This window comes from Boleophthalmus pectinirostris, unplaced genomic scaffold (assembly GCF_026225935.1).
Source record: "Boleophthalmus pectinirostris isolate CB_2022bp ecotype Guang Dong unplaced genomic scaffold, ASM2622593v1 HiC_scaffold_21, whole genome shotgun sequence".
Lineage (NCBI taxonomy): Eukaryota > Metazoa > Chordata > Actinopteri > Gobiiformes > Gobiidae > Boleophthalmus > Boleophthalmus pectinirostris.
The window spans coordinates 16,118,205-16,136,413 of NW_026571175.1; the positions used below are offsets into that span (position 1 = coordinate 16,118,205).

The 18,209-nt window shown below is 37.6% G+C and overlaps 2 protein-coding genes across 2 annotated transcripts; both read right to left on the bottom strand.

Moving 5' to 3' along the window:
- Nucleotides 1-104: 104 nt before the first annotated feature.
- On the bottom strand, nt 105-4,442 carry zgc:110239 (uncharacterized protein LOC550326 homolog). Its single transcript, XM_020932534.2, has 11 exons — nt 4,239-4,442; nt 3,881-3,940; nt 3,703-3,795; nt 3,298-3,470; nt 2,681-2,927; nt 2,404-2,599; nt 2,096-2,286; nt 1,931-2,022; nt 1,071-1,232; nt 728-917; nt 105-647 (listed from the first exon to the last, which is right to left on the bottom strand). Exons 1-11 carry the CDS (start codon nt 4,285-4,287, stop codon nt 460-462), a joined length of 1,641 nt encoding a protein of 546 aa, XP_020788193.1. The 5' UTR covers nt 4,288-4,442; the 3' UTR covers nt 105-459.
- Nucleotides 4,443-5,581: 1,139 nt separating this feature from the next.
- On the bottom strand, nt 5,582-17,691 carry sh3bp5a (SH3-domain binding protein 5a (BTK-associated)). Its single transcript, XM_020932535.2, has 9 exons — nt 17,422-17,691; nt 17,106-17,168; nt 14,379-14,507; nt 10,290-10,454; nt 9,590-9,720; nt 9,286-9,328; nt 8,333-8,549; nt 7,218-7,487; nt 5,582-6,561 (listed from the first exon to the last, which is right to left on the bottom strand). Exons 1-9 carry the CDS (start codon nt 17,500-17,502, stop codon nt 6,383-6,385), a joined length of 1,278 nt encoding a protein of 425 aa, XP_020788194.1. The 5' UTR covers nt 17,503-17,691; the 3' UTR covers nt 5,582-6,382.
- Between the last annotated feature and the right edge of the window lie 518 nt (nt 17,692-18,209).

An 18,209-nucleotide genomic window follows, 5' to 3' on the forward strand; every position in this document is an offset into this window, starting at 1 on the left:
AAATTGAGATAGACATTGTTTTTGTTTGAAACTAGACCGTTTCAAACTACAGAATGTTACACAAAGCATGGCTGTTTGAAACTACAGAATGTTTTTAAAAAAAAATCTTTTAGTCTTGAAAAAGTTAGCATGAGTTGAAGTGCATGCAATTAAATACATTTTGTATGGGTCTCATTGATAAAATAAACTTTATTGTATCACTTTCTTTCATTATTTCCTCATTTTAATGCATTGCATTAAAAACAACTAATGTGCCTTTAGTAATAAAGTGATGGCCTTTCAGTCATATATAATAAACCTATTAAAATCAGTTGAGTGCAATTTTTGTGCAGGAATTTGTTACAAAAACTAAAAACACCAATTACATTAAGCATAAGGCAACTTCAAAACCAATATTTAACAGTCCACTGTAACGCATCTACGGTGGCTTTAAGACCTAACCCAGACATACTATTCTGCCTAGGCTAAAGTCACATATGTGGCATCAGTGGTTACTCCACAATTGTTGTCCTTCATAGACATAAGGATGTAGCCATCGTTTCCCCAATAAGTGGACCAGGAGTTCTTAATCAACCAGTAGGGCTCCCCATCGAGACTGCCATATCCAACTGCCAGCACAGCATGATCCAGAGCATCTGTGGTATTTCCTAAAAAAAAAAAAAAAAAAAAAGTAAGATCTGAACAAATAAAATTCACCCTTAACATGTTAGTAAACTGAAAATCTTACCACAAGCAGGTTCATAGTAGACGCCATGGCTATAAAAAACAAATGATCGGTGTGATGCATCAATACTGACAGCAACAGGTCCATTTTTAAAGAGCGCCACTTTGAGAGCTTCTGTGTCACCTGAGGTCACATTGGTATAGCTCTGAATACGAGCTGTGAGCTGAGAACTATTCAGGTGGCAAAACCCATTCTGTTGGCAACAAACAATCATTATTGCATTATTTTAACAAACAAAGCACACTAAAACAAACATACTAAAATAAAGGAATTTTAGATAGGGGCAACACTTTAAAACATCTGCAATTGAGCAATTCAATATTGTTGAGAGAGAGTATCATCTTACCATTCCCAGATAAGCTCCATATGTCTCTGTTGTGGCAATCCCTCCATGTTTCATGATCCACTCATATGCCCTCCATTCCTCACCACCATCACAGCCATTATTCCCAAATCCCCAGGAACAGTCCACCAGTACCTGCTGGGACAGGACCTGCAAAGAACCAGTCTGCAAAATAGAAAAAAAAAAAATCATCATCAGTATACCCACTGGTTATTTGGGGTCACCCACTGACGTAATTGTTTTCAGGATTAAAGGGAGCGTCCTCCAACAGCCAGGCGCCAGGGCTGAAACAGTTCTACATGCAAAAGAGCCATCTACAGGGAAAAGGCTCAGCTTTATAGAAAATAGTTGGCCAAAACTAAAATTTAGAACACATGTTTAAATGAACTAGAGGAGTTTAGTTTAAACAGTAGGTATATTTTAGTGACCTTGTAAATTGTTCACCTGAGTAATTTCATTACAAAATCCTACTGCTGAAGCTCAAGCATTAACAACATTTCCATTTTAAACCAGACAAGGAGTCTAGAGTTTGTCACTTGAATTTGGTGTGAGCAAATCTCACAATTAACTAGTTCCTTTAAGTGTTGCCCAGCAACACATTAAAAGGAATTTCATTGCTTACACAGTAAGAGGTCCACAAAGACATCCACTGTTGTCATCTTGCTAATGTGCCGTACCAAGGTATTCTCATGTTAATGTGGAAGGCAGACATAATAACTGTAGGCATCTTACTTGAATAGTAAGAGAAATCTACATTTTATTATTTTCTTTCCTTTTTAAGCTAAAGAAATTCTACAAAATGGCCAAGCCAGGAAAACATTAAGGAATGTGGAAAAAATCCCAGATAGTTCTTAATACTTCACCTTCAGAAAAAGTGCGCCCTCTATGGTTCCAGTGGTAGCAAAGCTCCAACAAGAGCCACAGATGGCCTGGTCCTTCACTGGGGTTACAGCACCTGAAAATAAAATATACAATCAAGCAATGATAATTGTTGTAAACTTATTTATCATATTTTGATGGATACTTACCATAAAGTCTCCAATCGAGAGACTCGGGCACTTTCACGTTGCTATAAACTCTAGGAAAAGGAAGCCCACGATTTGGAGTTTTGCCTGTTTTCCTTCCTCTCATCACGGCCAGTTCTGACATGGTCCGATCGGACAGGGAGTTTAGGGCCAGAGCATAAGAGAGCCCCGCTCGGTTCTTTGAGTGGACATACCTAAAATTTTAATGTTGAAATATTTATGCATGCATTTATTTTAGCTAAGAGCAACAAGAGACAACTCAGTGCTTTCCTTCATAAAAGCTTTCTTATTACTGTAATTGTTTCACTTACCGAAGATTATTCACAAAAGCATGCTCCCTTTCCTCATGCTCTTTTTCACTGGAGTACTGTCGCTGAAACTTCTCTTTGAAGTGGTTAAATATGTGCTGTGTGTGACCCGTTGCAGATGTGTGAATGAGTTCTTTCATTGGATTGGCAAGTATATGGTGTTCCACTCCAGGCCCAGGGAATCCTCCACAAGTCATACCTTGAGGTATAAAACATTATTTAAGTATTAAATCTTACAAACAAAAAAGTCAGTACAGCATTTCTTGCCATTTCTGGATACCTTCAGGAAGCGAAAAGACTTTGGGGTCCACATGAGCACTATATTCTTTGTAGTCCACCAGGTATTTGTCATAGTGAGAGCCCAGCAGGGTGTTATATCCCATCATCTCATAATGTAAAGGCAGGGCATCAGGTCCACTCTCGGAGCGGGTCACCCACAATGTGTATGTATTTTTCTTATTACCCACTGTTGTGACATTCTGCCAAACTTCACACAGAGATCCTCCATAGTACTCCATCCTCAGAAACTAAAAGACAAAAAGTGAGTAGTTTCTTTAAAAATGTACAATATGAAAGTTTCTGGTGGAGGGTCTGCCACATGCTTGTTGCCGTTGAGATATTACTGCATAGCCGAATGTTCCACAGACAAGCAGGTGGTGCTAGCAGGCCAAGTCAAACACTGTTCACACAGATGGATAAGTTTATTACCATTCTATGGACCATTCAGGCAATGCAATAACATCTCTATGGAGAGAAATGGGTAGCGGGCAAGACACCAGAAAAGTAACATAATGTAAATTTAAATTCAACATTGTTCATGAAAATAGAAGTGAACATCTTGAGCAATCTATAGACTTAAGCTGCACATGGTGATTTCATATTCTTCTCTCCTCTTACCTGGAAACCTTGTATATCTGGTAATGATGTTTGTGGTTTGACAAGATCATCTTTGGTTCCATTAACCTGAAAGCACTTCATGACATTGAGCTCGGTCTCAGTAGTCTCTGGACTGATCTTGTAAGCAGTGCCATACTGTTGATCTGCCCCCAGCTGGTAGGTTGAGACTTGCCCTTTATGAAATAACAAAAACAAAATGATTTTTACTTGTAATTTAGCAAATGTAATGAAGCTGGATTTTATACTTCCATAAAAAGAAAGTAAAAAAAACATTAGTGCTTACTCGACATTTTTCATTTCTGTTTTCTTTAGTCTAGTCACACTGGTCTGACACAAGTAGTTTTTGGTTTCACATCACTGATCATGTGATAAAAGTCAGGTTTTGGATATGCTGTTGTAGCTTACCGTGATAGTAGTCAATTCGACTAGATTTGGCAGCTAGGTCCAACCAGGCCTCAAATGGTTCTTGGATCTCAGCATAAGGCAGTGAGATTACACCTGTGAATGCAATGTGAAGAATGCTGGAAATGCACAATATCATATAAAATGTATTTAATTTAAGTTTACAATGCACCCTTTTTACCTTTAACATGATACGTTTGGCCGAAATCTGGAAGTGGAGGGACAGATTTCCCCTTGATACCTACAGAAAGTACAGAGCAGGAACAAAAATTAATATGAAAATTTAATTAATTTAACACACACAGAAATACTGGACATAGTTGTTTGATGTTCAGCCATTATGTGGTGTGAAGTGTGTTACAAAAATGTTTGAGGTAGACAGGCGTCAGGTAGGTAGGTGAAAGAAAACAATGTTGCGTTTTTCACACTGAGCCACTTCCACTAAGCGGCTCTCAACAGAAGGTCAATGACTGCCTGAAATTCTTGACTGAATGCCTGAAAACAAATGTTCAATAGTACATAGGCTATATTAGACTTACCTATGACGGTGCACAAAAGGAAAACTACGACATGGCTCCAACACAGCATGGTTTCTATTGACTAAACGCAGAATATTAGCAAAACTAAACCATGAAGTCCAATCTACGACACCACGATGACCGCCATAGACAATAAAAGTTAAAAACGTCCTACAACATCTGTAAACCGCTATTTATTGGGGAAATGCTTAACCAGGATATTGACAATCTCATTTGACCAATCACAGCACGTCTACAAGAACTACCAGCCAATCAATGACAAGGAGACGATTGCTAGCTATTGGAGTCATGTGATTAATGTCATATGACACAAATTACGAGCGTGCTCTAAAAGCTAAGAAAAGACCTAATAAGATTGTTAAAATAAATGTAATCAGTACCCTATAGCCTAAAGTACAGAACACTACTGTTTAAATGTAGGCATGTGTTCACTAATCCGTCAAGTAAAGTTGCCGACGTTTTTCTTTTCATTTCTTGTTTTTCTTCTTCATTCATTTTTTTTTTTTACGTCTAACAGCAGGCAAACAGCAGGCCTTGTCTGAGACGACAATCAATGACTTTTTTTTTATTTTTATTTTTTAATGCAGATCATTGGCAGAGTCTAGACTGTAATTATTGGTCATTGATGGCGTTTGGCATTTGTTGCAATACAGATAGCTATCACTAGATGTCACTATCAGACAATACAATGGTGCTGGAGCCTGGGGTCGGGGTGTTGTTATTTTTTGGAAAACTAGCTATATTCACACCTAACATCTAATACAAATGACCAGGGAACAAAGACAAAGAAAGTTAATATTATTTAGAAGAGCAGCTAGTTGCCTGACAAATCTCAATCTCTTTCTCTCTTTTTTATATAGATTGATAATGTATTGAAGAAGTGTGTATTCTCAGGCAAAAAGCATATAGGCCCGCTTGTCAGGCTCAAAATATGCAATCACTTGAAAATTCCCCATAATATTAGTTGCACATTAATTGCATGTCCTTTTGTTATATTAAATGACGATGAAAGCACAAAGCAAAATATAACAGCACGTTTTATGAACCATGTGCATACAGGCCAAACAGAGGCACGATGCAGCCAGGGCATACCTCGAGTGACCTAACTCAAGTCTGATGTTGTCAGGCTGCTAACTTAAGTCATGAGGTTATTCTGCACACAGCAAGCAATGTGGATCATTTACCATTTCAGCTGTGAATAAAGGGGCAAGAAAACAGTCAGCAGGAGGAATAGTGCAGGATATTATGTAATTAAGGCTATATTTTGTAATTACATTGATACATTGTGTGTTGCCTTGTTATAGGGAGCCTATTGGATCTGAAAGGATGTCAGGAAAGTGCCAGAGGTTTTACAAAACACATTTATTAACAACATTCATCCCACAACAATGTCATATACAAAATTATACATATATAAATATAGATTATTTGTTCAAATGGGTTTTTGACATAAAATATCAATGAGCAATCAGATACTGATCTCTTTAACACATCCAAATCTTAGTGGAAGATGAGTAGTATTTACTCTCAGTGGATCTAGGTTTATTTAGACTGCATACTGAATGTTAACCTTCAACTTCCTTCAGATCATAGCTAACATGTTAACTTGAATGGAGTGATACAATAAACAACTATATAATACTTAAGCCTACAAGAACACAAAATCTTAGTGTTGCATCAATAAACCACTGGCATAGTCAATTGCATACTCTATAAGCTATAGAAATGTGTTAACTTTTGTGGTAACTTTTTTGCAGAAAACAACTTTGTAGATGAAATGTTAAATTAAAATCAGTGCAGGACCACACAAAGACCCATTTAAAAACATGAGTCATACATTGTATGCTTTTTGAATAAAGCTGGTTCAGTTAACACTTTTATGGCTGTGTACAAAAATATCATGAACAACTTATTGTAGGACAGTATTGAAGAAGTACTGTCCATTTATACTTTAGAATATTAGACTTGTTGGATCTATTTTACTGAACATGTTTGGAAGCCCAGATGTACTATGTAGCTAAAACGTTAAAAAAATGTCATGCATCTTTAATGCACACCCAGGTCACAGTTTTAAAGGTTTCTTTTATCCCGAAGTCTTTAAGCTTAACATTGAGGATAATGATGGTGATCACATTAACAGAAGTTCAGACACTGTTAAGGAGCAGAAGAGGTTTAGATGGGCTGGACAGGGGAACCTCTGGGCTCACATACCTAAAGTCATCACTTTGTTCACCAGAGTCTCCTGAGTCTTTCTGTGCTACAGTCAATGTGAGCTTCTTTAAGCCTGCCTCTAGAGTCACTTCTGCGCCCTCTGCTCTGTCACCTGGAAGACACAGGAAAGGCAAAAGACATTCAAATTATTTTTTGGCACAGTTTATTCTGATCGATAAAAAGAAAAAAAAAATATATAATCTTATCCATTATTTTAACGTATTAATGATTTTACAAGATTAGGCATACTGTAGTCACTCTAGTTGATTTAACAATAACATGGAATTAATGCTAAAACAATCTGCTCACCAAGTTCATAATATTTATGTATATTTTTTGTACAGAGCATTTCTAGTATAATGAGGTATTTTTTGTACATTTGGGTGAAGTTTAAAGGTACACTGTGCGAGTTTTCTGGTGAAGGGTCCACTACCTGCTTGTCTCAATGGAGATGTTATTGCTTTTCCTGGTATGTTCCATGGTGTGGCATTAAAAATATCCATCTAGCATTTATTCATTATAGGTGTTTCGATTGCTCAAAAATACAATAATGCCTTCTGTGAACAGGGGCGACTCTGCACAGATCTGTAGCGTAGTGCTGTAACCTGCTTGTTTCCCTTGTGATAGATAGGTTTAATCTATACTGTGGAACAACATCCTCATGTAGACAAGCAGATAGCAGACCCTCCACTGGAAACGCTACGCAGTGCATCTTTAAATATTGACACACATACATTGGGAGTGACATGAGGAATGAGGGTCACACACCTCTCTCCTGGTCACAGTCTGGAGAGGAGGCCCCACTGCACTGGCTGCGAGGGCCTAGGACAGGGGAATCTGGGCTGTGTGAGTTGCAGGGGCTCTCAGGCTCCACTGTGCTGGTACAGGGGGACAGGGGAGACAGGGGTGGGGACATGAAATGGGAGGGCATGTCCAAGGGCGTAGAGGATGATGAGGACGAAGGAGTAGAGGAAGTGTCTGTCTCTTCCTCTGAGCAGCTGCTTTGACTGACCTCTTCATCAATGCACACGGACACCACTACAACACATGCACAATACACAGGGTAAATGTGGGAGTGATTTCACACAAGCACATTACAACCCACTGGAAAATACATAACATCAAAACTAATAGTATCTTTATATTTCAACATATCTACATAAATGTTAAAACCACTCAAGCATCTGGGATAATAACAGGCATTTTGGTCGATGGGATTAATCAAATTTCAATCAAGATAGTGATTCAATTGTTTCTAATTGTCAGTGATATGGGTCTCTTTAATCAAGAGATTCATCAAAGCCAATCTTCTTTCAGTAAAAAGCATGTGATTCCAGGGCAGAGTTCAGAATTGGGATTAAGAAATTACTTTTTAAAATTTCTTTTAAAGTAAATTTGATAATAAAAGACACTTAAAAAAAAATTAAAATAAGAAAATTATGGTTTATTACTTTGTAACTTTTATAATTATGCTTTTCTGCTTTATTTATTGCCTTATCTCACTTTTCTGAGGCGTATTACTGTAGGGGTGTCCAACCTACATACTACATACTTTTACAAAATGAAAATGGCAGAGAGCTACTTCTTTTAGGGGTTGCACTAAACTGGGCCAATATAAGGTAACGACTTTCGCTTGAGATAGGGTATATATAGATGCCTATAAACATAAACTATAAATGTCAATTAGACATTTATGTGATTAATCAGATTTTAATTATTCAGTGTAATATACTGTAATTATATTATATATAATATATTGTAATATAGATTGGAGACCCCTTACTATATCATTATTTTGATTAATTCATTTTACAATTAGACGTTCTTAAACTGTATTATCATAATAACCTTTTGATGGCTAAATATGATACATTCACACTTACTTGATAACCCATCTGATTCCATCTTGAATTTGTCAATGTCCTCTTGGGTGGTATCTTTCTCCGCACCCACGCCCTGCTCTCGGGTGCCGAGAGCCAGAGAACGTCTCTGAGCGTGGATCTCCTCTGATATGCTTTCCAAATTACGTAGAGCTGTGCGGTACTCTGCCTTTGCCACCACTAGCTTAGCCTGACGGTCATCCACTTGGCGCTTCAGTTGCTGCAAGAAAAAGAAAGTTACACTATTCAGAAAGGACATAATCAAAATATTTCTTCCAATATATGTTGGACATTTATGTTTGAAATGCATTTGGAAGACTCATCTCCGAACTGTCTGTTTAATATTCACACAATGAACATGCTGGTTGTTGAATGTTTTGCTGATGTACCTAAAGGTCAGTGTAAATAGTGGTATGTATTGTTAGTGTGGTGACAAAAGTTCTATATAGTAGATTATGTAGTACACTTAATCAACTTTTGCATATGTAAACTGAATTCTTCTCTCAAACAGAAGACACTTTGTTCCACTTTGTGATGACATGTGGTAATACAGGAAGTGCTCCACTGTGTTTTTAAACTCCATACACCTTCACTAGAGTCATTTGGATGATCTCAACTCTGTAATTGCCAATCTCTACTGAACTAAAGGTAAAAGGTAGCTATTAACTTGAAAACTATCATTACATGACATCACAAGGCAGAACAGAGTCTTTTGAGTTTTAGAGATGTAGACCGACTAATAATAAAAGTGTTACGCAAATGTGTGAATGAAACAAAACACAACACCAGGTATGTTCTTGATTAGATAAAAACATTCTAACATGGTTTAAAGCTCACAAGAATCTATTTTGTGTAATATAGGACCTTTAAGATCCACCTAACTTAATTTAGCACATGTGATTACATTTGTACAGAACACAGAACACAGTGTACTACCATATAAAACAAATACATACCTCAAGTTGGACATAATACTTGGATTTCAGTTCAAAGTATGGCCTGCAGAGGGAGAAAAGGAGAGAAAGTGAATGGCAGGACCCCCATTTATTGTCACTGGAGAATAGCTGGAGGAGTTTGCTAATCCTGGCCTGTAAGAGGCAGCATTCCTTGGCTCTTACAAACTGAGCACACCCCAACACTGGCCGGCTACAAAAAACATCTGGACCTCATCACAGTGCAGCCTCTTTTCTCCCATTCCCCCACACTCTGAGGCCACAGCGAGGCTAGATACAGTACTTTGCAGAAAGGCATAACACAAACCTTGATTTGTTGATGGAGCGCTTAAGTTTCTTCTCTAGCTGCTTCATATGACTGATGCAGGAGTTGTAATTGGCCGCAGTTTTTCGGTGTTCGGCCTCGCTGCGTGTTCTTGCCTGCTCGGCTTCCATTACCTGTGTAATAAGAGAGATTAGCCTGCTTACCCAAATTGATTGAGCTTGCAATTCTTTGAACATTTTAACTTCAGAAATAGTGAATAGTGAATGAATCTGGCATAGACATGTCGGGTTGCCTCTTTCTTGACCACCTGGCAAATATGTGATAAACGCTAACACAGTATCAGAACAATCATATTCCTCAACCACTCCTTCTAAATATATTTCTGATATTATCACTAAATATTAGGGCTGAACATTTTGGGAAAAATATCACATTTTCTGGACAAGCAATCAGATTGTGCTTAGATTTGCGAGTTGTGTTTTAATAGGATTCTGTTCAAAGTTCACATTGTTAAGGCATTCAGATGAATTGACCAAAAGACTGAAAAATGAACTGAAACTGTATTTGACAAGCTTATCATTTTGCATTACATGGTTTGGTATCTGTGTTAACTTTCATTTATTCAATTAACACATTGTTGCTCTTCAGTCATTTATCTATGTCCAACTTCCTGGAATGAATAATACAATGTACTCAAAAATACCCTATGATTTTTTAAAAATCTAAATCAATGATGAAATACCCTTTGTGTAGCATGGTTTAACATCTCTTGCCACGCAGAGTCAAACTGGCGACTGTCCTCCTCCAGCAGCCTCTCTTCAGCCAGAGCTATAGTTTCTTTAGCTGCTCTCAGGATCTCCACAGCTCGCTGGAATTCTTGAGTGGCCTTTTGGGCTTCAATCTGGGCCTGCATGCAAAAAACAGATGCACATTAAGAAAAAAAAAAAAAAACATGGAAATTGCACAATAACACTGACACAATAACTACTCAAACTGCTGTCGGTTATGTGAGTAATATATGGGTCTTGGGATAAAAAAAATCATTTATGAGTAAGCAATTTGTGGAGCACGGTAAATGCTTTAATAAGAGTCACTACCTTTACATTAATGCACATTTTCAGGTGAGACAGGAAGATTAAGTTGCAATAGGTAGTCTTGTAACAATACCAAATTCGTCCAGAAAAGTATTGTGACAAACAACAATATTGAAACTACTTCTCAATAACTCAATAACAATAATGCAAGATATTCTCAGTTAAATGAACCATATCATTAAAAGGCATGAGCAGCAACACACAAATAACAGAATTAACCAATAATAATTGGCCATATACGTTACTTATTCAACCTTTCACAGCCCAAATCTTATTGTGTTATGACAAAAATACCCCATCTCCCCATTTTACAACAATATTTTACACACAATAAATAATGAGCCCCATAATATATTGTTCCTATCAAGTATTGAACAATACATTGAGCAAGTAGCAATAGGAAATGACTTACAAAAAATGTGTTAGTGAACTTGGTTTGATTAAATCCAACTTCTCTAAGCATGCCTATTTTATGACCTATATTCATAGTGAAGGAACTGTGGGTGATTCTTTATGACAGCCAGAGCAGGACAAGGACACATACACACACTGTGAGGACTGTGGTTCGAAGCCTTGATGAAAGAAAATCATTAAGTCAATCTGACACACTGTCAGTGGGCGCTTCCTACCAACAGTCAAATCAATGGAGCAGTTATTCTCATCATTCTCAACATATTTGAACCCACACTCTTTCAGTTGACACACAGGCCATGATTAATGCACCAGAGTCATAACTTTGGAAATACTTATTTATTCAGCTTTTCAATGACATCTTCTTAACATGTGTATTCTGCAGTGGTGGGTTAGATGGTCAAGTCACTCACTGTCATCTAACAATTTATGACTTTAAAAATGTACAGAGCGACCCTTTCCTCATCCTATGGCTACAGACTCTTTTCTGTCTAAATTGCTACTTGATTTAAATCTGCTGCCTTGTAGCATTAAAATTTTATATATGCATTTCTTTTTATTTTAAACATTCTAACTACCTCTTAGAATATCTAATAAAAACAAATAGATAAAGATGAAAACCATATTCAAGAACTGTTGAAGAAAACCATGAAATTTGTGAGTTATTTAATTCAACAACCTTTAACATAAATGGCCTCCCCATGATCCTTGTGTATCTTTGTTTATAGTATTTAGTACGGTATTCCGTTTTTCTCATGGCCTCCGAGGGCAGCATATTCATTAACCTCTTTACCAAGACCCTCCTTGCACTGTCAAGATAAGGTTAGCACAGTGACGCAAGCAAGCTCCCCTCTGCATCTTCTCACAAGACTCAAGCTCCATACAAAGGCTGGCATCTTACTGCTAGGATATCTGTAATTGTAAAGATACCAAAGACCTAAACGATAGTGTCTAGAATCTAGATAGTAGCCATCCCACACAAACTGCAATGAAAAATCTTGTCATTTTATTCCTCTTTGCAACCCACTTCCCATGCTCCAGAACTAGAGGGACTCCCACCAAAACAGAAGGAGGATAATAGATATTTGATGAGCTCGACAAGAAACAAACAATTGGCTGGGGCATCCATCACAGATTTATGTCAAACTGCAGAAAAAATGTCACCCACATCGTATTGTCTTTTCCATGACTTCCTTCCAAGACACTTCCTATCCCAAACTGCAGAATGTTCTTAAAGTAGCAACTGTTCTTTTCATTTAAGCACGTTTTAATGTGGCAGAGATGTGGTAACATGAGTAATGTGCATGTACAGACAAGAACACACATGTACAATTGTGTCTGTATTATATCATCTATACCAATGTTATGTGTAAACAGGAGGCAGTTGGGAATGAGGGGATATGTAAATGATAGCAGATTCACCTCATTAGCATACTGCGTTAAAGGGCGCATTATATTATAGTGTGTCATGCATTACAATGACTACAAGTGTTTTAGGACTCTGCAGCTGTAACAAAAGTTTAGTTTAGTTGTTTCTTTTTTTTTTTTTTTTTTTTTTTACATCTTGTTTAAATTACATTCATACATACTGTCAAAAAATTTCAAAGCGCTATATACTGCTACAGAGATATATTGACATAAATAATAATATTTAACATAATACCAAGTAACCGATTTTTAAATAGTAGACATGTACTTAAAAAGCCTGAGCTGCAACCAGTAAATGACAGAAAGAGCCATTAATTAGCTATAAAAGTGTCTCTACTCTCCTCACCATTGCAAAGAAAAAGTAATTATCGTGAGAGGCCTACATACCCCAAAAGGAATAGGATGAAGCAATTGCTTATGTGCATGTTCCCCCATAAAACACAACCTGTTTTCATCGTATCTACAGAGTGCTACAGTTTTACGAAGGGCCATACGTAAACAAAATAGTGTTCTTGTTAATTATTGTGGTATCAAATCTCAGTATTGAATATCAAATGTTTCTCTTAGTATCAACATGGATTTATATCATGACAACACTACTGTCTAGAAGCCAGACATGTGGTGGCACATAAAAATTGTGAGTGAGAAGAGAAAACATTAGACAGTATGGGCAAATTCCTGGCAGGCGCACCAAACCAAAAGTGCTGGAATGTAAAGAGGAGAGGCGTGGGGGCTGGGGATGAGAGTGGCTGGTTTATGTGTGGGGGTAGACTTCACTGTGTTTGTGCATTGGGGTCACTGGGGCTAAGAATCTAATCCCTTTGAAGTAGGTCATGTATTAAAAATTAAACACTCATCCATAAGTCATAAGCCATACAATATGCCAGAGTCCATTGATATCATACTTTCACAAACTCAACTGCAATTAATAAAAATGATTAATCCTATATCAGAACCTTCCCATAATCCCTAGCGTTCACAGGAGGAAAATGTCAACTGCACAGTAATCGCACAGAGAAACACATAGTTATGCACAGGCTATTTTAGTTAGACACTTCTGCTATGGCCTGTGACACACAAATGTCAGGATGAATAATGACAAACACGCCACCTCTGTATTGGTTAAAACTAAAGATCTGACACTGTCCAGTCAAATCAAAGAGTCCTTGGGCAGGTGCAGGGCATTGGCAAGACCTTTGGAAAGAATAACCTGCATGCCATCTGGAACAACAGGCTACTGCTTTGCACATGCAAGCAAAGAGCAGTGTTTAGGAGGTTGAAAGGCTGGTACATTGATTAAGTCAATGGGATTTATAAGTTTAGAAGTGGCGATCTGGACCATAAGGGCAGCATTCCTTTCTCAGCTGTCACCAATAGTATTTTTTTAATTAAAATATTTACAATAAATAGTAATGCATAATAATTTAAAGTAACACATTGTCTAAACCAATACACTGTTACTAAATACAATGGTACACACAAAAATAGGTTTCTAGTTTTCAACATTAATCAAGTATGAATCATATTCTGTGCCTGTATTCGATTTAAAACAAAAAAAAGTATGAGGATGCAGATCACATAATTCTGAGAAAGTTCTTGATAAATATTTTTTTTTTTTTACAAAAGAAAAAGATGCATCTAAAAATATTCACCTAACCTATGCCTCCTCTCTGACTCTTTTTTTGCTGCTTAATGTGCTGAAATTAAGTTTTACAGTGTCAATGAACAGAGGTGAAAAGGATGCTAAAAATAGGCTACACGTGACAGAGCTCCCTTTAAGTAGATCTAAGAAGCTCTTTAAACTTGTCATCCCCACATCACCGAGTTGCTGGTCTCACACACAGCAGCTCAGACACTATACTGCACATGTGAGTTTAGGTTGCCAGATTGGTTCTCACCTGTCGAGCCACTTTGCGAGCCTCCCAGTATGGTTTAGAGTCATCCACAGCTCTCCCAATTCTTTTCATCTGCTCATCCAACTTCAGTGTCGCTTCCACAAGAACTGCCCGGAAACGCTGGCGGTAGTCCTGCACAAAGAAGGGCACACATTTTTACCATTTATATTTGTTAATTCACTGATGTACCTTGATATTATGAGTAGTTTTTCACTGTTGGTTTTTGAAAATTACATGTAAAACACAATTAATTCTGGTAACACTAGTCATGCGTATTTATTTAGCTTTTGTGTAACTGAACTACTTTATACTTGGACAATCAGAAGTTGCCTTTATAAGATAACACATTTAAAGTTATTGAGTTATTTTACTCATATAAATATGAATTATAACAGTAGAATTTGGCAGATGTGGCAGTTTGGTTAAAACAGACCAGAAGCCCAACATGGCAGGAAAACACACCACCGATTCAAAATCCTAGCAAGCTTTCATGACCTTCATTCTGTGCCACATAATGCTAGCTAGCACAATTATAATACTGATGATGTGGTGCAATGTTAGAATGGACAGCAGCTGCGTCCTGTTGGAAAAGCGGAGGAAAACTACATGATACACCGTCAAAAAGAGGGCGCAGCGGGAAGCACACGTTTCCTCTGACATCACCCTGGTTCCTGACTGACTGCTCTCTGCTCTGATAGTGACACAGGCCTAAAGTCATATCCCTACAGAAATGAGCTCATACACTGTGGACAGGCTGTCACTTGTCTAAGACGCAATGCCCCTTGACACAAAAAACAAGTGTAAGTAATGATTGTTATGCTCCAGTTTAAATTATATACATGTTAGTCCGTTAGTCTGCAGACTAGAGGTGAACAGGTAAACAGCCTATAGCTGGGGGCACTCTGCACATTCTTGAGTCTCTCACTTTATCACAATGACTGATGGTTTTGAATACACTATACTTGCATTTATTTTAATTGTTTCAACATTGTTTTGTAATGCACTGAGAATAAAAAAAATATTCCTGAAACTTTATGTCTCATTTGCACTTATGCCCAGGTTAGATCTCCATATTGTACAAGCAGCATGTGACCTGTGTGAACAGCTGTATGTGTAGTGTCTTTTATGCTGCTAACTGTGAGTGTAAACAGAATTGCCCTTCGGGGGATAATTAAAGTTTTCTAAACTAAGCAAAAAAAAAATGCTACTTCAAATGTATTCAATCAATAACTTATACAGATATAAGTGCACTAAACAAAAATGCCTTCCATACAAAGAGTAACAATAATTCTGTTGTTACATTACAATACTGATAAGTTTATCATAGTTGTTCAAAAGGCTACTCCTCACACATGCCAATCTGCGCTAATAGCCTTTTGTGTTATTCAAACACAACATTCAAATACTGGCAAGGGGGGTGAAGTGTCCTGCTCAAAGACACAACAATATGCATTAGTTGGATGGAATTGCACTTGGAAATATAGCAGTCATATACAAAATGTTATACAACAACTGTAAGCTTACAAGACTTCCTGTCACAACTATTACTAGAATTTGTCCAAAGTGGTTCATTTGGTCTGCCGATAATCTATGTTATTAGGTTCTTTTTTTGAGACATGTCACAGAAACATCACGTGGAAACATCACGTGACCACTCTGACGAAGACTGCGAATGAGCAGCCGAAACTGAACAAACAAACTCTTGGTCTGAAAAAAAGAACCTAATAATATATATTACTAGAATTTGTCCTTGAAGTTAGACAAATTTAGTATAACAGAAAGAAATTATTTTTGGAAACAAAGTAAAAATGAATGACTAATGTCATTGGGTGTAAGTAGGCATAATATATAAAACATTTGGTAACCAGTTATGACTGTGTCCTCCACTTCATACAGTACAACAATGTTAACTCATCACAGCACACCAGCAAATCCTACGCTTTAATGAATCATTCTCACAAAAGCTGTGAAACAAACTAAATCAAAGTAAGAAATGTGGGCAACAACAACTAACAATCCTGTGATCAGGAGAAAAAAACGATCCACATTTCCTAGGTTTTTCTGGTGGTTTGTGGTTCAAAATTTACTTGGCTGGGGTTTGGACCGGAGGGAAGAGTCCTAATGAGAACCAGAAGAGGCTGAACTGTGGAGAAATACATGGGCCGCCTGTGGAATGTTTTGCTTTGCTGAACAGTAACCGCATTGCCACACATTTATCGTACATAACCCTGCTATAAACCCCTCCACTAGAATTGTTTTTAGATAAAGATGGAAACAATAGCCAGGGGAAGAGGTTATAGAATAGAGAATTTTGTGAGAGATGAAAAATAAATAAACAAAAGAAAGTAAGAGTCTGAATACAAAAAAATACACATTAGACTTAGAACACTAATTACAAACAGATTCTCTAACCCTACATAGAATAGTTAAAGACCACCACACATCCCTCAAACAACACATTAGCAAAATAAGAGAGAAGTGTCTTGCTCAAGGACACAATAAGTAGGCCTGTGCAATGTCCAGAGCTGAGACCAAACTGCTAAGCTTTGGGTTTGCTGAATTTTCCTAAAATTAAGTCTTCTGCTTCAATTTTTCCACATTGTTATGCAGTCTGCCTACACCCACTTCCACTTCATGTGATGACTGTTGCTAAAGAGATTTTCGGTGTACGAATCATAACACAAACTGTACAGAAACAGGCATTATATTAGGTCTATTAAAATATCTTACCTCTAGTTCACTCTCCCACCGATTAATGTCATCCGTGGACTGGTTTAACTTCTCCAATTCTCCCTGTTTACACACAACAAGTAAAAGTTAGTGAAGAAGAAGAACAACAGAGTTTGATATATGCCAAATACAACGAAGAGCTTCTCAATATCCACACGTATCTACAAACTCCTATAATCTATAATACGGGTCAGGCTAGCACTTATACATTGAAACATGCGTTAGGCAGGATATATTATAAGAATAGCCAACGTGAGTTTAGGTGGACTTTGCATGCTCAGATACTTCCCACATCACCAGGAGCCAACGATCTCACCTGAATTCTCGGATCCACCTCGTCTTCCTCTGCGCACTGGGCGTCCTCCTCACTGTTTTCCCCATTCTGCAAAGGATCCATTTTATTTGTTATTCTTTGTTAAGTGCTCAGTAGAATTTGTCGATCCAATAGCCTAATTATAGGGCATATTTGGCAACTGTCATAATCTTTTGTCATTCTTCATTCTGCCTTGTAAATAATGAAGAAAAGCCCACAGCTCCAGCCTACGGGGAGCTCTGACCCGCAATGAGACTACACTGGAGAGTCACTGAACTCTACCACCCCGTCAAGTGACCGCTCAGCTTCTTTGGATTTCTAAAGATCTTCAAAGTAAAACTTCGACGCCTTACTTTACGTAAACACGGACAGTGCCAAAGACACATTAGACTATCATTAAACGCAAATGCACGTTTCCGCAATCGGAAAGAATACTGTCCTAAGTTGTGACATAAATAGATGTGTATGGTAGCTGTTTTTCACTTTTATTTTTAGGTGTTTTATTTTCAAAGACCAACGCTTTTCCGGTTTAAGCTATTAGATTCCGTTACAATTTACATCTCTCAGTGTGTAGTTTGTAAGTCGTAAGCATGGGGTTGTTGTGAGTGGGTTCCACACGCCCTCTGCTGGACTGAGTAGGCTAAGTTATACATGGGTGATGTTACAAAATGAAAGCAAAGCCCGTGTTCAGTAAGCTTCAGTCTAGCGCTGTGTTATTCACATGGCAGTGTTAAGGATAATAACGTCTAAAGTCTATTTGTTCTATCTTAATCAAATAGCCTATATTTGCC